This window comes from Grampus griseus (genome assembly GCF_964374135.1).
Source record: "Grampus griseus genome assembly, chromosome: 7".
NCBI classification, from domain to species: domain Eukaryota; kingdom Metazoa; phylum Chordata; class Mammalia; order Artiodactyla; family Delphinidae; genus Grampus; species Grampus griseus.
This window is the reverse complement of record NC_139001.1, coordinates 1,287,739-1,310,666: the sequence shown is the minus strand read 5'-3', so window position 1 is coordinate 1,310,666 and position 22,928 is coordinate 1,287,739. Positions and strand designations below refer to the sequence as shown.

At 50.3% G+C, this 22,928-nt stretch overlaps 1 protein-coding gene across 1 annotated transcript; it reads right to left on the bottom strand.

Moving 5' to 3' along the window:
* Positions 1-1,236: 1,236 nt before the first annotated feature.
* LOC309824956 (olfactory receptor 6B2-like) lies at positions 1,237-22,675 on the bottom strand (the record flags this gene model as incomplete). The annotated part of the gene is given in 5 exon segments (XM_082658247.1): positions 1,237-1,610; positions 1,613-2,101; positions 2,923-2,974; positions 21,805-21,948; positions 22,589-22,675. Coding segments are annotated over 5 exon segments (1,146 nt in total).
* Between the last annotated feature and the right edge of the window lie 253 nt (positions 22,676-22,928).

Sequence of the window (22,928 nt, the reverse complement as noted above, 5' to 3'; positions counted from 1 at the left end):
ATGGAAAATAAAGGGCTAACTATAAACGGGGAAAATGAACAAATTGGACATCAAAATAAAGACCTTCTCTTCATCAAAAGACACCATTAAGAGAATGAAAGGCAAGCCCAGACACTAGGGCATTTTTGCAGTAAATATAACCAACAGAGGGCATAGACCCAGAATATGTAAGAACTCCTGCATGTTAAAAAGAAAAAGGGACTCAATATAAAAATAGGCAAAAGACCTGATTGCAAGAGCCCTCCAGAAAGGGCACATCCGGAAGGACATTAAACCACTAAACTTACAAAAGTGCCCAGCAGCCTTGGTCATTGGAAATGCGAGTTAAGGTTGCAGAGAGAACTTCTTCTGCAACCCCAGAGGAATGGCAAATAGAGAATGCTTAGCGTGCCAGGTGTCGGTAAGGATATGCAGCTACTGGAATTCCCATGCACCCACTTGGGGAAACAGTCTCGCTGTTTCTATGAAGCCTGATCATACGTGAATCTTTTGTTGCAGGAACTGTAGGCGTCGCCTTTATGTACGTAGGTCTGGCCTAGCACACGGATCACAAAACTGCACGTACATTCATGAAAAGACACAAATCAGTTATTTATAGCGGCGCTATCCGTAATAGGCAGTACCCATAATTCTATCCCCAGCAGTAAAATGCATAATTGTGTTGTGATGTATTTGTACTGTGGGACATTACACATTAGGTGCATGTATTATTGCTACATGCAGAAACATTGAAGATTCACTCAAACATCACAATGAACGCAAGAAGTCAAATGTAAAATCATCCTTCATGGTTTTATTCATAAAAACGTCAAAAAGTAGTACCTGGTGTTAGAAGTCTGGATAGTGGAAATCTTGGGGACGGGCCGTGAGGGTAGCTTCTGACTCTTGATCCGGGTGCTGGTGACATAAGTGTGGTTCTTTTGTGAAACCAAATCCGGATGAAGACTTATTATTTATTCACAGTTCTGTGGGTTTGCTAAATTTCATTTAAAAATTTACTTTAAAAAACCTAAAGTGGGAATTCCCTAGTGGTCCAGTGGTTAGGACTCTGCACTTTCACTGCTGAGGGTGCGGGTTCGATTCCTGGTGGGGGAACGAACATCCTGCAAGCTGCGTGGCACAGCCAAAAATAAACTAATTAATTACATAAATTGTCACTATTAAAGAAAGTAAAGTGTCCTATACGGTGTTGTTTTTATTATCACCACAGATTAGACTATAGGACATTTAACTGTGCTACTGTGAAAGTTGACCTAAGTCCAGAGCCTTTTTCAGAGCATCCTTGAATTCTTTGTTCCTCAGACAGTAGATCAAGGGGTTGATGACTGGGGTGAGGACAGTGTAAACAGCAGAGATGAGCTTGTTGGAGCTCCAGGAATCCATGGCCTGGGGCCAGACATACATGAATATCAAGGCCATGTAGACGGTGGTGACCGTGTAGGAGGCGCGGGTGGAGAAGGCTTGCCGATGGCCCGTGGCCGAGGGGATGCGCGGGACGGCCAGGGTGATGTGTCCACAGGAAAGCATGGTGGCCACGAGCGGGAACACCAGGACGCTGAAGGTCAGGACGAAGCCGACCAGCTCGGCGGTCGAGAAGTCCGTGCAGGCAGCTTGAGGATGGGGGAGATGTCACAGAAGATGTGCTTCAGGACATTGGAGCCACAGAACGTGGTGCTGGAGATAGAGTAGACCTTGATCACAGAGATGGTGAAGCCACTCACGAAGGCGAAGGCCACCAGCTGGATGCACAGCCCCATGGTCATGATGGCTTGGTAGCCGTCGCAGGCCATGGAGGCCAGGAGCACACGCCCGGTGCACACCAGGAAGCTGAAGACGTAGAGCTGAGTCATGCAGCCAACGAAGGAGGTGCGTCCCCGCTGCATGAGGAAGCCGTCCGGCATCTTAGGGATGGTGTCAGACACGTACCAGATCTCCAGGGACGACAGGATGCCCGGAAAGTAGTGCATGGGCCTGTGGAGGGAGGAGCTGCCCCAGATGGTGAGGATGACGGCCAGGTTCTCCACCAGCACGAAGAGGGAGGCAGCCGGGGCCGTGAGGAAGCCCACCAGCACGAAGGCGCCAACCTCGGTCACGTTCTCCCCTCATCCTTCCGTGTGGGGAGCCCAGGGCTGCAAACCAGCTTCGTGCCAGATGAGGGCCGAGGACAGCTGGGGAAGAAAGCACAGCTCAGCCTGGGGGTGAATTTTGGCCCAAGGAGGGGAGAGCTGGCTCCTGGAGCAGCAGGGGAGCAGAAAGTGTCTCCAAGTTAAGCTTTTACCACTGAACATGGCAGCTCTAGGTCTCCTGGTGACCCGTGGGCCTCCAGAATACGCTGCCCTTTTTCTCCCCCAGGCAATCTTGAAACCGTCTAATTGCTCTTATAGCCCAGACTTTCCCAAGGAATCTAACAACAATAGGGATGCACAGCCCTTCGCCACGGGGTCATCTATACTAGTAGGTGCTTGGCCTTTCACCTGGTTTCAGAGACGATTGTACAAGAGGAAGGGACACCAGAAGGGCTCATGGGATGCTGGGGTGTGTGGCAGCCAGCTTAACCAGACCCCAGACCCATGCGGTCCCTCCACAGGGCTGGGGGTCTGCAGGAGCAGAAGCAGCCTCCCAGGCCAAGAGGGGAGAGTGGTCACGTGTCTGTCTTTGCACCATGTCAAGGCCCCCTTAAAATATGGTAAAGGAAGAAAAAGATAAAACCCCATAACATCAAAAAGATCTGGAGGGAGTACAGCAAGGGGAGGTGTCAACACGATCCTGGAGGAGAGAAAACAGAAGGCAGAGGGTGGCTGGGCGGCAGAGGGGAGGAGTCCAGAACATTCTCGAGGGACCTGTCGCTGAGGGAGAGGCCACCTGTCCAGCACGTGACGGGGTGATGGGGGAGTGAAGGGGGCATGAAAACAGGGCTCCTACATGCAGTGTTTCCAGAGCAGTCCGGTGGCCGCGCCGGCACGCTCTCTCCATCCTGCAGGTGGGTCCCCCAGAGCCAGCCTCAATGCCATAAAGGCGCACCCAGCCCTTATCAAGTGTCAGGTGTGTCCACATAAACCCCCCCTGTAATCCTCACCACGGCCCTGGGAGAACAAGGCTCACATTCTTCAGATGAAAATCTGAGGCTCACAGTGGACAGTTCAACGCCTTACCCAAGGTCGTGGCAGCACCGGTGCACACCGGGTCCTCAAACACCAGGGCTGCGGCTCTTCCCGAGGGATGTCAACAAGAGAAAAAAGTGAACCCATATGGGTGTGGGCTAGAAATTTGGAATTGTTAAGATGGACAGTTAGAGTTTCTGGTTGCCCCCTGACACTATTCTAACAGGCTATAAAATGAAAGTTCACAAAATAAACAGTATTGGCCAGAAGAAAAGGCAAAGATTTACGCAGCGGTTCTTTTTTTTTTTTTTTTGCGGTACGCGGGCCTCTCACTGCTGTGGCCTCTCCCCTTGCGGAGCACAGGCTCCGGACACGCAGGCTCAGCGGCCATGGCTCACGGGCCCAGCCGCTCCGCAGCACGTGAGATCCCCCCGGACCGGGGCACGAACCCGAGTCCACTGCATCGGCAGGCGGACTCCCAACAACTGCGCCACCAGGGAAGCCCAGTGGTTCTTTTTATAGCTTCATTTTACAGATGAGGAAAATGACACACCAAGAGCCTAGGCGATTCCTAAAGGCAGTCGGTCATGCAATGGTCAGTGTTAGAGCCTCAAAGTCACCACTTTCCGAGAACACTGACAAGTGAAGACAGAAACCTCAACATCACGACAATATAAACACAAGAATTGTTCGGGTTGCTTCAGAGAAAGCCAGTGGCCTCAGATGCTTCAGCAGCACGAATCTTCCCTTTATACCAGGAGCAGAGCTCCCTCATGTTTTGTAAACTGTCACAGGGCATGGGAATTTCTTCCCAATTCATTTCACAAAGTGGCAAATTCCTTTGCACAAAAGGAGAACTCTATGCCAATTTTCTTTTTTTTTTTTTTTTTACTATAGTTACAAAAGTCAGATAAAAAGCCAGCAAGTAGCACCCAGCAGCACATGAGGAGGGCACACGGTGCAGACAAGCCAGCGTGCCGCCGCTCGGAGTGCAGGGAGGCTGCCAGGCTGGCAAAGTGACCAAAATGGTCACACGAGAGCCCAGCTGCTGTGGAAAGGCTTAGATTAAAAACCATTCCAAACTTGTTATACATTTGTCATCCCCAAATAAGGGGTTTATTTTCATATATAAATAATCTCTGACTCAACACAGAAAACAAACTTATGGTTACACATGGGGAAAGGGGGGGGATAAATTAGGAGTTTGGGATTAACAGGTACACACTACTATATATAAAATAGGCAAACAACAAGGACTTACTGTACAGCACAGGGAACTCTACTCAATATCTTGTAATGACCTATAATGGAAAAGAATCTGAAAAAGAATAGATATATGTATATACACAGTATATTTATATTTATCTGAATCACTTTGCTGTACACCTGAAACTAACACAACCTTGTAAATCAACTATACTCCAATAAAAATTTAAAACCAAAAAAATCTCAGTACCATTTGTTGTAGATTCTTTTAGCAATGGCTTCTGATAAATCATGACATCAGGTAAAAAAATAATAATAATCTCTTAACCAACAGTCTGTAACATCCCTATGGTTGACACCAGCATCACTCCCGTCCCACTGAGATCAGATGAAGATGAGTCTTCTTCTTAACCACCACTACACAACAACACTGCCCTCTGCTACCTACTACAAAAAGGAGAAAGTAGACAAAATTCTCATTATTTCCAGATAACATGGCTTTTATTTATTTTATTTTTTTAACATCTTTATTGGAGTATAACTGCTTTACAATGGTGTGTTAGTTTCTCCTGTATAATGAAGGGAATCAGCTATACATATACATATATCCCGATATCCCCTCCCTCTTGCGTATCCCTCCCAGCCTCCCTATCCAATAACATGGCTTTTAACTTAGAAAATCCAGAACCTTATTATAATTAAGGGATTTCAAAACCGATATTATAACTGTCTTCCTATATCCAGCAATTAATAACAAAGACGTTCCTTGATGAGAAAAATATATTGTAAAGCTATCAATATTTCCAAATGGATTTTAAAATTTAATTTGATTATAGTTGAAATCTCACCAAATTTTATTTTTCTTAAAACAGAATGAAGGGCTTCTCTGGTGGCACAGTGGATAAGAATCCGCCTGCCAGTGCAGGGGACACGGGTTCGAGCCCTGGTCCGGGAAGATCCCACATGCCACAGAGCAACTAAGCCCGTGCACCACAACTACTGAGCCTGCGCTCTAGAGCCAGCAAGCTACAACTACTGAGCCCGCGTGCCACAACTACTGAGCCCGTGCGCCTGGAGTCCGTGCTCTGCAACAAGAGAAGCCACCGCAATGAGAAGCCCGCGTACCACAACAGAGTAGCTCCCGCTCACCGCAACTAGAGAAAGCTGTGCACAGCAAGAAGACCCAACACAGCCAAAAATAAAAACAAATAAATTAATTTAAAAGAACAGAATGAAATAATTCTTAAAATCATCTGCAAGTATGAACAGACGGGAATAGCAAATAAAATTCATGAAAAAGAAAGGAGAGGATTAATGAAGTGGACTGGCTATTTTGGAGATAAGAAAATACAATAAAATGCAACTAATAGTTTAATAAAATAAATGTTAAAAATAACGAGTACTGCCATTTAGTCAATGGGCCAGTGTGGAAACAGTGTAGAAAGTCCTAACTCAGAGCTCATGGGATATAATTAGTGAGGAAAGGGTGGATTGCTTAATAAGTGATGCCAAGGTCGTAGGTTAAATATTTGTTAAAAAACGAAATGACTCTTTTCTCTCTATGTTACATCAGAAAGCAAACTTCCGCTGGATAAAGCATCAGTACTTGCAGCCCAGCAGTCCCAGCCTCCTTGTCCACAGACACCAGTGGAGCAGAGAGCATGGCCGGTAAGCGTGGAGGCATAATACACTCGCCAGGGGCCTGCCTGCTCCTCGGTTTCCTTTGGGCTTTGGTTGTTAGAGAATAAGTGAAAGATTTAGATGAGCAACATTTTAAGAATACCTGGGGGGCAGGTTTCATGGCGGGGCAGAGGGAGAATTTAAATGAAGCCTGAGCAACGCTGCAGGTCCCTCCCAGACACCATTGAGTTATTACGACCCTTTTTATCCTACACGTTTTATAACAGACAACTCTTTACACCCCTCACTTTTTTTTTTTTTTTTTTTTTACAGTATGTGGGCCTCTCACCGCTGTGGCCTCTCCCGTTGCAGAGCACAGGCTCCGGACGCGCAGGCCCAGTGGCCGTGGCTCACAGGCCCAGCCGCTCCGTGGCATGTGGGATCTTCCCGGACCAGGGCACGAACGCACGTCCCCTGCATCGGCAGGCGGACTCTCAACCACTACGCCACCAGGGAAGCCCTACACCCTCACTTTGATCATCGTTTTGGAAAATCGGCACATTCCACACAGAAGCACAGATTTCTTGCTTCTCCTGAACAGTTGGAAGGGCTGGGGCAGCTTCCATGTCCCCGTGCACCCGGAAGGGCTGGACCCTTGGGCAGGGCGAGAATGGCCCTCTCAGCGGGCAGCACCTGCAGCTCCTTTGTGGTCTGACTCCAGCTGTGGGGTGCGGGGCTCCTGCCTCAGAGCCGAGCCACCCCTGCAGCTCTGCTCACACCCCGCAACCAGTCTCCTTGGGCACATGCTTCCCGCCCTCTCTCCTCCGGGCTCTCCTGTTTGCCCCTGTCTCCGCTGAGTCCCCAGACGTCCCCCCGACTTGGCATCTCTGTCACGCCTGGACCCCTCTCGTCCATCAATGCTCATGGGCAGCCATGGTCTGGGTTCCTGCCCCCTCGGCCCGCAGCCACCTGGCTTCTGTCCCCACGTGCCGCGGACCGGTGGCCCCCCAGATGCCAGTAACCAGCCCTTCCCTAATTTCTGGGGGATGTTTCGTTCCGTCTCCACTCGCCTCGCCTCCGCATTTGGTGCTGTGGCCCCAGCCTTCTGCTCTCACTGTCCACACTCAGCAAAGCCACTCACCTCCAGTCTCCACCAGATGACGCCCGCACCGCCCTGTCTGTCTGCAGATCCCACCCGTGCGTCCAGCCGATGACAGGAGGCCTCCACGGGCCCTGGAGTCCACGCCCTCCTCGTGTTCATCTCGGACCAGGGCACCACCATCTACCCCGCTGCCCGGGCGGACACCAAGCTTCGGCTCTCCTTACCCCCGTGGCTAAGACAAGGCCGGTCCCACCCCTCCCACAGCCTCACGTCTCTCCAGCAGGCTCCCTTGCCGCCACCCTCGTGGGCTTCCTCCAGCCACCGCGAATTCGGGCTCCATCACCGCACCGGAATGATCGTAACCAAAACTCTGACTGGTCCTCCTCCACAGTCCCTGACTCCATCTGGTCCACCCTGCGCGGGGCAGAGAACAGCACGCAGATCCCTCTCCCAGCCGCATCCGTCCAAACGCCGCTCTCCTGAGCAAAGCCCTCTGCTGCCCCCTCGCTCCTGTCTGTCCCCGTCCTGCCCGAGGAATCACGTTCAGTCCCTGAGAGCCCCTTGCTGACCTCAGGTAGCCCTGACGCCCCGTCACCAGCGGAACTTGGGCGTCCGTCAGGTCTCAGCTGTGATCTCCTCCCGAGGGCTCCCTGGGCTCCCAGCGCTGCTATGAGATGCCCCCAAAGGGAGAGCTCAGGATTTGGGTGCAGAAGGGAGGTGCACACTTGTGAGAGAAAGGAGGAGGAAGACCTTGTTTTGGGACGTGTTGGATCTGAGGGACCACCATGTAGAGACCCAGTGAGTAGGGTCGCAATGTTCAGACCTCACGGAGGAAGCAGGGGAGGGGCCCCTACTTATCCATCCATCTGATACTGAGCGCCCACTATTGGGAAGTGATGGTTTCAAGGTACTTGGGGTCGATGGGGAGAGAAAACAGTCGGAAACTTCTGCCTCCATGAAATGTAAGTTCTAGGGAGGGCAGGGAAGCAGACAGGACAGTAAACACCACTCATAACACGCAGATAAGCTGCTTAGGATGTACGGAGGTGGAGAGTGAGACCGGAAGGCGGGTTCGGGTTAGGGCCGTGGGGAGCAAGTGTCAGTGAGAAGGCGACACCGACCCAGGGGCAAAGTCCCTACGGGGTGAGGATTGGCCAGGGGGCTACAGGGGGAGGGGGGGACACCGGGGCACCTCTGGGTGCGTGGAGGGCGGCAAGGACACAGCCTGGCTGGAGCAGAGTGACACAGAGCAGTGGTTGGGGGCTCTGTCACCAAGGAAGGGGGGACGTCAGCAGAACCTCGTGGGCCATGGGGAGGCCACTGGCTTTCACGCTGAGATGGGCAGCAGCCCTTAGTCTGCTGGGCCGGAGCAGAGTGTTTCAAGGAAGTGACTCTTAGGTTCCTCTGCATTTCTTGTTGCTCTCAAAGTTCCCAGTTATGAGGGAAATGTGTGGTCATTTCCAGCCTCATCAGAGAGGGGATCAGTGGAAGTTTACATGAGGGCCAGACACAGTGGGATTGAGGGAGACAGTGGAAGGGGGCCGGAGCCGGGTGAGCAGAGGGGAGGATGCGGGGGCCAGAGGGGAGGAGGCAGGGCAGGAGGGGAGGATGCGGGTGAGCAGAGGGGAGGATGCAGGGCAGGAGGGGAGGATGTGGGGGCCGGAGGGGAGGATGCAGGGCAGGAGGGGAGGATATGGGGGCCAGAGGGTAGAATGCGGGGCAGGAGGGGAGGATGCGGGGCCGGAGGGGAGGAGGCGGGTGAGCAGAGGGGAGGATGCAGGGCAGGAGGGGAGGATGTGGGGGCCGGAGGGGAGGATGCAGGGCAGGAGGGGAGGATGCGGGGCCGGAGGGGAGGAGGCGGGGGCCGGAGGGGAGGATGCGGGGCCGGAGGGGCGGCGGTGGGGGTAGCTCTCCCCCAAATCGGGGGTCCCTTGCACTGAGACTCAGGGCACCCTGACAAGGGACGTGAGCAAAGTGGAGACAGCACCAGCCTGCGCCCCCCTCTCCCACCAACACCCGCTCTGGCTTTGCAGCAAACGGCGAATAGACACAAAGAGTGTTCCTGTCTGGAAACGTCCCTCCATGTCCCGTTTCAGCAGACTCCTTGTGAGGACAGGAGGGAACGGGAGGGGGCCCGGGCAGGCAGGCATGTGTTGGGGAGAGAGATGGAGAGCATCCTGTAAGTAGCTTGGGGTGGCGAGCAGGGACAAGCAGACCTTCGGCAGGGGTTCCCGCATGTTCCTAGAGTGGGAGGAGTCTCCTGGGGGGAGGACGAAGTGGGCGGTGGCAAGAGTGCCCCTCGGTGGAGAACTTCAGAGCTCAGGGGGGAGGATGCTGGAGATGCGGGGTGCAGTGGGGTGAAGCACGCGGGGAGGAAGCCCCCACCTTGTGAGATCAGGGACCTCTCAACCCCGGCCCCGCCCCAAACACTTCCCTCCGAGGGACGAGGTCCAGAGGCAGCCAGACCGGCCACTTCACCGAGGGGCAGGACCCCACGGAAACCTACCTGGAGAGCCGCGGGTGTCCCTGGCCTCCCCGAGCCCACCGCAGGCCGGGCGTCGCTCCTCTCTGCCCACTGGGCCCGGAGCGGGCGGCCCCCAGCGTGGCCTGGCCTGTCCTGAAGCAGCCGGCCTGGCTCTGACATCTGCCTGTTCAAAGGCGGCGCCGGAAGAACGGCTGTTGGCCATTTCCCCATCGCGCACAGATGCGGGGCTCCAGGGTCCACTCACCCCCTCCACGGAGATGTAACTGCCCACATCACCAACTAGCACGGAATCTCCCCTCCCGTCCCGGGCCTCCGGTCCTGCTCGTGACGTCTGCTGGGGGCACAGCCCCGCTGGGCTTCACTGCTGACACTCCCTGTGCCCTGTCCAGGTGTCCTGGCCCCTGACCGCGCTTCCTCGCCAATCCACTCAGTCTCCAGCCACACAGCACTGTCCTTACCAAGACCTACGCTACCCCTTCCTTTGGAGCTGGGGAGGGGTATGACTCCGGCTTGGGGGCAGGGGTGCTGCATGTGCCATGACCGCGGCGTGGTCCGGGGCGATGGACTCGGTGGGGACCCTGCCCTACCTCAGGGTTCATGGATGTTATTACTCACAAAGGGGCAGGGAAATTTGAGTTTCTGGCATAAGAACCTTTCCCCCATCTATGTAATCAACACACACACACCATTGTGTTAGTCTCAGCCTAAACAGGCCCGTCTTGCAAACGTTTCCAGAAGATGGTTTTGTGTTGGCTGGAGAACAGGAGTGACCTAGAGACCTGTGCTTGCCCAGTGAGTCTGGGGCTGCCCTTGATGGAGAATCACCGAGCTTGGACATGGGGAGGAGCATGCAGAGGGAGGTTGTCATGCTTGTAAAGAAATACCCCAACTTGCCAGTGACTTTCCTGCTCTCGGGAAAGCCAATGGAATGAAAAAAGGACGGCCGATTACAAAATGGGCGGACAGACGCTTCATCAAAGAGGATAAAAGGACGGCCAAAAGCACAGGAGAAAGTGTGCACCTCCATTAGCCACAACCTCACCGCTGGCCAGGATGCAGGGAGACTGGAACTCCCGGACACTGCTGGTGCCGCTGCAACTCTGGTCGTACCGCCACCCTGGGAAACAGCTCAGCAGTTTCTTATAAAGCTAAGTATATTTGCACAAAAACCTATGCACGAATGTTTACAGCAGCTCTTTTCATAACCGTTAAAAGCTGGAAATAACTCAGATGTCCTTTAATAAGCAAATTGTACTACGTCCACGCAATAGAAGCTAACCAACTAACGAAGAGTGTGGATCGAGCTCACATTTTTATGTTCTTGTCCACTTGGATGATGTCTTCTTACATCAGCGTGCATTTCCCTATAGCTGCAGGTAAAGTTGGGCCCCTGCTCATACACTTAGCGTCCAGCTGGCTCTCTTTCTTCAGAAACAACTACTTAAGTCTTTTTTTTAAATTTATTTATCTATTATTTTATTTTATTTTTGGCTGCATCAAGTCTTCATTGCTGCACACGGGCTTTCTGTAGTTGCGGTGAGCAGGGGCCACTCTTCCGTGTGGTGCGCGGGCTTCTCATTGCAGTGGCTTCTCTTGTTGCAGAGCATGGGCTCTAGGTACGCAGGCTTCAGTAGTTGTGGCACATGGGCTCAGTAGCTGTGGCACACAGGCTTAGTTGCTCCGCGGCATGTGGGATCCTCCCAGACCAGGGCTCGAACCCGTGTCCCCTGCATTGGCAGGCAGACTCTCAACCACTGCGCCACCAGGGAAGCCCCTACTTAAGTCTTTTACTTGTTTTTTTTTTAAATTTTTATTGGAATATAGTTGCTTTACAATGTTGTGATAGTTTCAGGTACACAGCAAAGTGAATCAGTTATACATATACATGTAGCCACTCTTTTCTAGATTCTCCTCCCATATAGGTCATTACAGAGTATTGAGTAGAGTTCCCTGTGCTACACAGTAGGTCCTTATTAGTTACCTATTTTATATATAGTAGTGTGTATGTGTCACTGCCAGTCTCCCAGTTCATCCCTCCCCTCCTTCCCCCCATCCTCTTACCCCCTGGTGAAAGACTTAAGTCTTTTACTTGTTTTTAATTGAACTCACTGTATTTCTTTCATTGATTTGAATTCTGTGTTCATAACTTCAGGTGTTTTTGGTAATTTATTTGTATTACAAGTATATTCTCCACTCTGTATATTGGTATATTCTCCATTCTTCATCCTCTCACTAATTTCTTCTGATGAACAGAAGTCCTGGGCACCAGTCTGTCTGGGGGCCCATCCCTTCCCTACTGAGTCCATGGGACTTGGGGCAAGACCACCTGTTCCTAACTCCTGGGAGAGTATTAACTAGTCTAAGCCTGTTTACTAAGCGTGGTTGTTACACCCATTTGCCCTCAACAGATGCACAAGAACCCAGAATTCAGAAAACCAGCTCACAGTGTTGCCTTGGAGAGAGTTCAGCTTCAGGTAGACGTGTGACCTAAGTTGGTCCATGGTGCTGATAGAGGGAAGTTACTCCTTATTAATGGAGAGATGCCTTCTCCCTTATCAGTCTTGCTCGTTCACGTTTTCTTTTAGGTTGGCACTGTCCAAGAAATGTTTGTTCTCTCAAAGTCACAGGGGGTCTCCCGTGTCCAATTTGGGAGGCTATCTGGACTTCCCTCCTTGCAGATGACATTTATGCATTCCTTTGCCCTCAGGTATTATCTTTCTTTCTCTCCATTTGTCATCGATTTTAGTCCAAACTTTTCCACCTTTGCAAGGGACATTAGTTTCAGCCCCTGTGCTACTCCAGAATCCTGGCAGCAATGCCAGTCCAGCAGGGGCCTCCCCCTCAGCCAGCTCCCCCAACATGGGGGGGCACCCAAGGGCAGAGTCCATGGGCCTCCTCAACCAGCGACCACACCACTGCATTCCCCGCCTGCTCCAATGCTTCCAGAGACAATGGGGCACAATTCACCCCATCTCCCTCGGAAATTCTGGCCTAAAGGTTTAAAGCACCCTTATAGGTTCTTGCTGAGGGGCCTTCCCTGCTTCCAGTACCTGCAGTGGCAGCCCTGGTCCCAGGACCACTGCACAGGAAAAGGAAAGTTGAGAACTGCATCTCCCCTCCCCCTCCCCCAGCAAAGGAGGGGGCTACTGAGTAGGGACCCTCTCCTGGCCTCCCTCATGCTGAGAGGGAGCCAGTGCTACGTACCCTTTAAACAAGCGTTTCGACGACCCCTTCCAACGCCCCATCAAACCACTACTCTGAGGATGAAATGCTACATGATGTATCCACCGGATACGGTGTCTCTTTGCCCCCTGTCGGACACCGTGGGCTGTAAGGCGTGTTCCCTGGTTTGAAGAAATGTAGCTCCGCGGTCCAGATCGGTACAGTATCTTATTTCCAGTCTTTTTACAGTGTTTCAGCATTTTCACCTACCGTCAGGTGTGCAAAGCCTTGTCCGGAGTGTCTCTTCCCATCAGGACCCATTTACAGCCTCCTGGAGTGCCGGGACAGGATGCTTCCCTCCCTGAACCAAGACTCTTACGGTTGGTCAATCAAGCGATGGTCATAGGAAGTTGTCCGCGCGGCAGCAGTACCTGGCCACTCTGCATATGGCCCTAAAGCCAGCCATAGGCGAAGAGGCTCCCAGCGCGTGAATACAAGGAACTGGTCCTCCCACCCCCAGGCAGCGTGTTCCTGGGTGTCCATTTCCAGGTCATCATGGAACTCTCTCCGTATCGCAGTGTTTCTCTGACATCGCCCAAGACATTATGGGTATCTCCGGCTTCAGGACCATTTTACGTCCTCAGTCTCGGGGACACTCGCACTCAATGCCCAACAGCAACTGGTGACTGGCTCTCAGACGGTGTGTACCATCACCGCTGGGTCTGGAGCCGTCCTGGTCCAAAATCCCAGTGTTTGCCACTGGGCGGCACTCACGGGCTTTAGCCATGAGCTCCGGTCTGCAAAGTGTGACTCACGGATTCTTCCAGAGTCATAACTGAGTGGGATCATCAGGGCCAAGGGCACGGTAGAGCTGCTGCTTTTGCGACTCAGATATAACCTGCTGTTGTTTAGTCCCCCATTCGAACATGGCCTTCTTTAGGGTGTGGACTGGAGCTAGCCGTATGCGCAAACGTGGCATTTGCGTCCTCCAGACAACCCAACCATGCATGGTGTTTCTCCTAAGTTCCAGGGATAGGAAGGACTGCAGTTTATTTTCAGTTGCCTGTGGGATGTCAAGAGTGGCTTCTCCCAAGAATTTCAGTCTGGTCTGGCCCTTCCGTCTTTGCTGGAAACATGAGCCAGCTTCTGTTAATCACGGGTATCAGCGTCGTACATGTCAGGCCCAGCTTGCCCTTCAGTGTCTGATGTTATTTTGGCGATACTTGTTCTTTCCAAACAGCCCTGGCCATCCTACCCAGACACTTTGGTGGGACTCTCTCACTCAGGCTAGTGCCCTCTGGGGGGCTGTTCTCGTCCCTCATCTCTCTGTAATCATTGGCCCTCCCTCGGTGACCTCCAAGATCACTATCTCCGTATGAGGTCGTCCAATCTCCTCCATCCCCATTCGTAATGCACAAATACTAAGTGTGCAGCTCAGTGATTCTCATGAAAATCCCCGTGAAACTACCATCCATGTCAAGACTGAAAACACTTTCAGAACCGAAGAAGGCCCGCTTTTTTGTGTTCCTTTCCAATGAATACCTTGCTCCGAGGGTGACGACTCTTCTGATCTCTAATAGCATAAACTGCTTTTGTCTGCTTTTGAACATTATAAAAATGGAATCACATAATGTACGCTCTTTTGTCTGGCTTATTGGTCTCACCGCAGTGCCCGTGAAAGTCATCCACGCTGTTGCACGTAGCAGGGCTTCATTCTTTCCCACTGCTGCCTAGTATTCTATCACATAGATATACAGAACTTATTTATCCTCTCTACTGTTCATAGCCATTCGAGTTGTTTCACCTTGGGAGCTGTCATAACTCAAGCTGCTATGAGCAATCTTTTGCATATCTTTTGATGGTTGTAAGTACTGATTTACATTGCAAATATACCAAGTAAACTAAAATTGCTGGGTCACATGTTTAACTTTAGTAGATAATGCCAGTTAAGAAGACTTCATGATTGTTTATACAGAAAATTTCAAAGAATCTATAAAATATCTCTTAGAACAATAAACAAGCTTGGGCTTCCCTGGTGGCGCAGTGGTTGAGAGTCTGCCTGCCGATGCAGGGGACACGGGTTCGTGCCCCAGTCCGGGAAGATCCCACGTGCCGCGGAGCGGCTGGGCCTGTGAGCCATGGCCGCTGAGCCTGCGCGTCCGGAGCCTGTGCTCCGCAACGGGAGAGGCCACAACCGTGAGAGGCCCGCGTACCGCAAAATAAATAAAGAAGCTTAGCAAAATTTCAGGATACAAAGTAGGCATACAAAATATTTATATACTAGCAATAAACAATTGGAATTGAAATTTTAAAAGTACCATTTACAATAGCACCAGAGAAATGAAATGCTTCAGTGTGAATCTAACAAAATAAGCACAAGATATATTCGCACAAAATTATAAACACTAATTTTAAAATTAAAGAAAGCCTAAATAAATGGAGAGATAATTTTTGGTCACGAATTGGAATATTCTATACTGTTAAGATATCAATTCACCCAAATATGATATATAGATTCAGTCAATGCAAACCCAATCAAAATCCTCACAGATTTTCTTTTTTTGGGTACATATTTATGAGCTAATTCTAGAATTTACATGGAAATGCAAAGAAACTAGAATAGCTCTGTTATCTATTACCGATTAATAAATTACCCCAAAATTAGAGGCTCAAAAAACCAAAAACAAACAAAACAAAACAACAAAACATTTATCATCTTACAGTTTCTGTGGGTCAGGAACGTGGAAGCAGCTTAGCAGGGTTGTTCTGGCTCAAGGTCTCTCTTGAGGCAGAAATCAAATGTCATTCTGGGCTGTGGTCATCTAAAGGCTCAACTGGGGGAGTATCCACTCCCAAGATCACCCGTGTCCACGGACAAGACTCAAAAGTTCTACTTCCAAGCTCATTAAAAGAAAAGCATCTTTTCGACAGTACTAATGACATTGCAGTTGACTTCCTCCAGAATAAGCAATAAGAGACAGAAAGAGAGAGAGAGAGAGAGAGGGAGAGAGATGGGGAGAAAAAAACCCCAAGGTGGAAGCCAGAGTTGTTTCATAATCTAATCTCAGAAATATATCCCATATTTCTGTGTATTCTATTCATCTGACTCATTTCTATCCCGCATGAATAATACACTCCTCATTCCATCCCAGGGTTCCCCAAATCTCATCCCATTACTGCATCAGCTCAAAGTCTAGGATCTTATCGTTTATATTAGGCCCAAGTGTGGGTGAGGCTCCTCAGGTATAGTTGCTTAACTATGGCTCACTGAGTACAGTTTTCCTCCATCTGTAGACTTGTAGAACTAAAGAGAGAACTTATTTGCATCCCCGCACACCAAGACACAATGGTGGGTCAAGAATAAGATAATGTCTACAGACATTCCTGCACACAAAGGAAGGAAACGGAAGCACGAAGGTGTCACTGAACCACAGCAGGTTTCAAATCTAGCTGGGAAATTCTGCAAGTTCCTTAATTAGGTCTGGACTGCCTGGGAATCATTCTCTCCGGCCCTTCGCTCTGCCCTCTGGGTTCTCAGTTCTGCTATTTGACCCATCTTTCCTTTTACATGAAAGGTGTAAAATGTTTTTAGCTAAATAGCTCTCTCACCCTGACTTCTGCCAATACCCACGGTTCTGGGGACCGGAAGGCCTCTCCGCGTTCTGATTTATCACCGTCCTCCTCACGGCTAGCGGGTGCTGCTTCCGCATACTTAACTCTTTTAAGAACCTGGAAGGTGTCCTGCAAATCCTGGGGGTCCTTGAGGCAACTCCTTCTATCCTTCGGCATCCTGCTGGCAGACGATGTCCTTGTGCCACGCGGAGGCACCATCGCGTGAGTGGCTTGGGGTGCAGCCTTGTTCTCTCTGAAAGAGTTTTTATGGCTGAGGCACCACTTTAGATCCTTCTAAGATCTTAACGAAGGATTTCGTGGTCACACCCTTGGCTTCATTTCTTTCCCCGTTTTCCTAGCAGTGCCCTGGATTTGAGCTTTTCTTAGAGCTCATCTCTTTTTTTTTTTTTTTTTTTTTTTTGCGGTACGCGGGCCTCTCACTGCTGTGGCCTCTCCCGTTGCGGAGCACAGGCTCCGGACGCGCAGGCTCAGGGGCCATGGCTCACGGGCCCAGCCACTCCGCGGCATGTGGGATCTTCCCGGACCAGGGCCCAAACCCGTGTCCCCTGCATCGGCAGGCGGACTCTCAACCACTGCGCCACCAGGGAAGTCCAGAGCTCATCTCTTAATTAAAGCACCATTTGTCATCTGGAGAAAATGAGAATTTTCAAAACCACAGATTCCTGGCTCCTTTTTGTTTAATAGCATTTAATTTAGTTTATCTATATCCTCTTGCATTTTACCACAAGGATCAAAAAGAAAACAGGTGGCACCTCCAACACTTTGCTTGGAAATCTCCTTAGCAAGACATCTCAATTCATTAGCCGTAATTCCTACTTTCCCCATTAACGCAGGCAATAGCATTAACAAACTTTCCGCCACCACAAAACTGGTGTCCCCTTCTACACAGTTTCCAAGAAAACGCCCCTCACGTTCCTGTAAGCCCTTATCAAAGACCATGGGGCTTCTATAAATAGCTTCCTCAAGGCACCCTAGACTTTCACAAATACCTCATCAAAGCTCAACGCCTGGTCCTAAAGCCACTCCTACATTTTAGCATTTTGTTATGGAAGCACCCACTTCCAGGCGCCAAAATCTGTTCTAGATATCTATTAATGCACAACAAATTACCCCAAAATTTAGTAGCTTAAAACAAACACATATATTATCTCACAGAGTTACCGAGGGTCTCCCATCTGGGAGCAGCTCAGCCGCGACACTTCGAATTCAGTCTAAGTTTTGGCTGCAGCTGCAATCGGCTGAAAGACCCACTTCCCAGCTCACTCATGTGACTGTGAACAGGTGTCAGGTCCTCACTGGATAACTCACTTCCTTGCCAAGTGGATCTCTCTATATGGTGCCTGAGTGTCCTGACAATAGGAAAGCTGTCTTACCTCAGAGAAAATGATGAGGGAGACAGAGGAGAGAGAGATAAAGAAAGAGATCAAATGAGAAACCACAGTCTTTACATAACTAACCTATTCTTGGAAGAATCACATCATCACTTCTGCCATGTTCTACTCATTAGAAGGAAGTAGCAAAGTTCTCAAGGGAAGGGAACTAAACAAAAGCATGAAACCAGGAGGCAGAGATCTTCTGGGGGCCATCTTGGAAGTTGCCTACCGACCACACAAATCATAGACTGGAAGAAAAAATATATATACACATATATGTTTTGCATTACATAATGATGCATTACATAATGATAAAGGGGTCAATTCTCAAAGAAGATATAACAAACTTTAATGTGTATGCACCAAACAACAGAGCATCAAAATGCATGAGGTAAATGTTGTAGAACTGCCAGGAGAAACAGACGAATTCATTATTACAGCTGGAGATGTCAACACTCCTCTATCAGAAATGGGTGAATCTAGCTGGCAGAAAATTAGTAAGGACATAGCTGAAAACAACGCTATCAATCACTACAACGGACATCTATAGATTACTTCATCAACAACAGAAGACACATTATTCTCAAACTTGCTTGGAACATTCACCAAGATAGATCACCTGCTGGTCTGTAAAACACCTTAACAAATTTAAAATAAAAGAAATCTTACAGTTTCTACCCTCAGCCCACCATGGAATAAACTAGAAATCAGTAACAGAGAGATAGCTGGAAAATTTCAAAATATGTGGATATTAAACAACCTACTCCTAAATAACACATGGGTCAAAGAAGAACTCTCAAGAGCAGTTTAAATATATTTTGAACTAAATGAAAATGAAACACAACTCATCAGAGTTTGTGGAGTGCCGTGAAAGCACACGTTAGAATACAAGAAAGATCTACACCTTAGGGAAACAAAGAAGAGAAAATTAAATCCAAAGTAAGCAGGAGGAAAGAAATAATAGAAGAGCAGAAATTAATGGAATTAAAAGCAGAAAAACAAGAGAGGAAAATAATGAAACCAAAAGTTGGCACTTTGAAAATATCAATAACATTGATAAGCCTCTATCCAAGCTAACTAAGAAAAAGACAAAGAGGACAAAAATTACTAATATCAGAAATGACAAGAACAGAACTACAGATACCACGGACATTAAAAGGATAACAAAAGACTACTAAAACAACCCTATGCCAAACAACTTGACAACCTAGATGAAATGAAATGGACTGATTCCTTGACTCAATCTTCCAAAACTCACACAAGAAGAAACTGGCAACCTTGTTATGGCTGTCTCTTTTAAAGAAATTAAAATAATAATTGATATCCTTCCAAAACAGAAAGCACCAAACCCAGACGGGTTCACTGGTGAATTCTACCACACATTAAAGACAGAAACTGTGCCAGGGCGCACCGCAAGGAACAGCAGCCCCCGCTCGCCACAACTAGAGAAAGCCCGCATGCAGCAACGAAGACCCAACGCAGCCAAAAGTAAATTAATTAAAAAAAAAAAAGAAATTGTGCCAATTCTCTGTAATTTCTTTCAGAGGATAGAAGCAGAGGGAACAATTCCCAACTCATTCTATGAGGCCAGCGCTTTTCTAATACCAAAACCAGGATGTAAACATTACATATGAATGGGGGGTGGTGGCAAACTTCAGTACATAACACAAAGAGCTTTTTTTTTTCATATAAATTTGTTTATTTATTTGCGGTGTGCGTGGGCTTCTCATGGCGGCGGCTTCTCTTGCTGTGGAGCACGGGTTCTAGGCGCGTGGGCTTCAGTAGTTGTGGCTCGCGGGATCTAGTGCGCAGGCTCAGTAGTTGCGGTGCACGGGCTTAGTTGCTCCACAGCATGTGGGATCTTCCCGGACCAGGGCTCGAACCCGTGTCCCCTGCATTGGCAGGTGGATTCTTAACCACTGCGCCACCAGGGAAGTCCCACAAAGAGTTTTAAAGAAGAAAAAATATTAATGATAATACCTACCTTGCAGAGGGGTTGTAAGGATTAAGTGGTAAAATGAGGTAAAGCTCTGAGCAGGGAGCCTCACCCACACTAAAGAAGAGCGAGCCACAACCCTCGCTCACGGTACGCTCTCCAAAGCCACGTTGCTTTGACTACACTCTTTGGGACTGTTAGCCAGTAATACGCGTAGGTCACGGCTCACACTGAAGTGAAGTTACTGGGGAGGGGTGGGGGGACTTTATCGATTAAGGCGTTAGTTTTTACTCTGGATTTTGGCCCTTCAAGCCAATGTGAAAGGACGTTGCTCTGTCATTTCCCCGATTGTCGAGCATCTTCTCAGATGCTCAGTGGCCATTTGCACGTTTCCACGTATCCATTTTTCATTGCTGTCTTTTGCCCCCATTTGCATTAGGCTGCCCGAGTTTTACTGTTGGTTTGCAGGAGCTCTTTATATATTGTGAATGGGTCCTTTGTGAGCTACGTATACTGCAACACTGCCACAGTTGCAGTTCGACCATTCCTCAATGGCATCTTTGCTGAGCAGAAATTCTTCATCTTTTCTTGAGCTGGGTGTTTCTATTGCCTCCACTTGTGCAGATGGGAAATGCAGAGGTAAGGAAGTTAACGAATTTAGAGGTAGAACCGCGACCCGGGCCTGAGTGTCCGAAGCAGGGCGCTCCACTGCGCTGCTCCAGGGTGAAGCCCGCTCTGTCCCCTCGGAGGGCCAGTCCAGGCAGGTCTTGTCACCTCCAAGAGCCTCAGCTTATCCACGTGCAAACAGAGCACACGACCCTCCCCTCTGGAACATTCTGAGGACTGGATGGACTATAAACGCTGCGCCCGAAGTTGGCTCTCAATGAAAGCCACCTTTGGGGCGTTCTTAGGACCGTCAGCAAGATGCTAAGTAAAGGAAAACTACAGCGAACTGTCCAGATGCTCTTCTCACAGCAGGTTTGTTGGTTTTCCTGTCTCAGCAGCAAAAGTTCCAGCAGGTTCCTTCAACATTTATTTAACTGCGCTGGGCACAGCTGGGGACAGAACTGAGCCTTACAAGTGACAGGATAAATTAAGTCTCAGCAAAATAAATGTTAAAGTTGAAAGTCAAAGGAAAAAAATAAAACACAAACGAAAGCAGCAGCAGCGGCCATGGACTGCCGGCTGGAGCGATCATCTGGGTCCCCATACGGGCCCCTTCCGACAGGAAGCCTCCATCTGCCGACCCCAAGTGCCCTTCAGCGGTACAGAGCTGTCTCTGTGCTGCCAGGACATGGGCCAGTCCTCAGGGGAGCAGAAAACGCTGCGGAGCGGGGCAGGCTCCCGCTGAAGACGGCCCAGCGCGCCTTCCTCCAGGCAAGGCCCACCCGGCCTGCAGGGCTCAGCCAGGCCCTGACAGTCTCTCCAAACTCAGGAATTCAGCCATGAAATCCGTCCCTCCTTTAGCGCTAACGTCCCTGACCTCGAAGGCCAGGCCTGCTTTCTCTGCTTCGGCTGCAAACCGAGGACCAGAGGAAACGGAACGGGACCCCAGCTTGGGGCGGACGCAGGAGACAGGAAGAGCCGTGTGAGCGCTGTCCTCCGCCCCAGCACCCCTCACTGCTCGGGGGGCCCCCTTGCCACCCTGCTGTCGGCCCACCTGCCCGCCTCTGGGCCCTGCACACACCTGGGCCGCTTTCTCCCTCCCTCTCCTGAGGTTCCCTCTCCCATTTACCTCAAGGAGCGGGGATGGCCCCTGGCTGCCTGCTCTCACACCTGCCCGCACACCTGCCCTCACACCTGCCCGCACACCTGCCCACACACCTGCCCACACACCTGCTCTCACACCTGCCTGCACACCTGCCCTCACACCTGCCCACACACCTGCTCTCATACCTGCCCGCACACCTGCCCTCACACCTTTACAGTGTTTTCACAGGCTCTTTGCTTGTTGTCCTTTCCCACAGGGCTGTGAGCTCCATCTTTTGTGAAACTTTCACATACACACACCTGATCATATATATACACACAAGTATCATCATAACCCGTGGGCTACGGTGGGTGTACAGGAGGAGGTGTATGTGCACACACACACACTCACCCCCAAAACGTACCTCTTTACACACCCGAGAGGCAAGTTCTATACATCAGATGAACAGGTATAAATGTGCCCGGTAACAGCCCACCTCCTGCATCTCAGCTTCCCCATCCACAGGGCCCTGTGGAACCCCCTCCAGGTCAAAGGCCACTCGGTCTAGGGGGTGCAGGGCTCCCCGTGTTGTGATGCACCAATGCTTCTTCAAGCGACGATCGTTCACTCTTTCCATGGTCTGTTGCCAGGAGGGAAAATGCTGGGACCAACCTCCTGTCCTGGTTCCGCCGGGTCTCCAGTCTTCATCATGGCCACGTCCCATGGTCCCCCCACCCCGCATCAGCGTGGGCAGCCTTCCATCACTCAAAGCCCTTGCCCTCCAGTGAGTAAAGCGGCGCCTTGCCGCCTTAATGGACGTCTACCAACTTCCTGTGATTCTGAGCACCTTGAAGTACTTACTGGCCCTTTGAACATGTTCTTCTGCAAACTGACCTTTCAGTAACCTGTGCCCATCATTTTCCAACGCGTCACCCCCTTCGTGCCACTTTGTGAAAGTTCTCTATGTCTGCAAATGTGATCACTTCAGCCCTTTGTGTGGGAGCCAGGTTTCCTGTATTCCTTCCAAATGTGCTGGTTGTCTCCTGGCTTTGTTCGTGGTCTCTGCAGAGAGAGAACGCAGCCCTTGACGAAGGGCCACAGTCCGGCGCCTCTCTGCCTCCCAAACGCTGAGTCACCTGGGGCAAATCACTCGCGCGATGAGAAGACAGTGTTTATTCAAGGATAGGGACTTAGGGAAGGAAAAAACCCAAGCACAGAGCACAAGGCGTTCCTGTGACTCACAAACGTGAAAACAACACTGCAGCTCATGTTCAAGGCACCTGCTCCACCACACACAGGGCGCTGTCCAGGTGCAACTCGAATTCACTCTGTGACCCCTCTCGTACCCGCACGGGGAAGGTGTTCATGGTACCCTCACTTCACAGGCTCAGAGGCTGCGGGTGTCCCAAGACCACCCAGGGGGAGTCGAGCTCCAGGGACGCTGTTCACCACAGCTTCGTCTTGAGAGCTCTTCCTCTACCCCCTCCCTCTCCGAATCCCCGTCTCAATCAGAGCTGAGGCCAGGACATTTCTGGGGGCAAAGGAGGGGGCGGTCTTGTTTGGCAGGGCCTGTTTGACCCCGGTGAGGTCTGGCCTGTCCCACCTCCGGGGCCTCTGAAT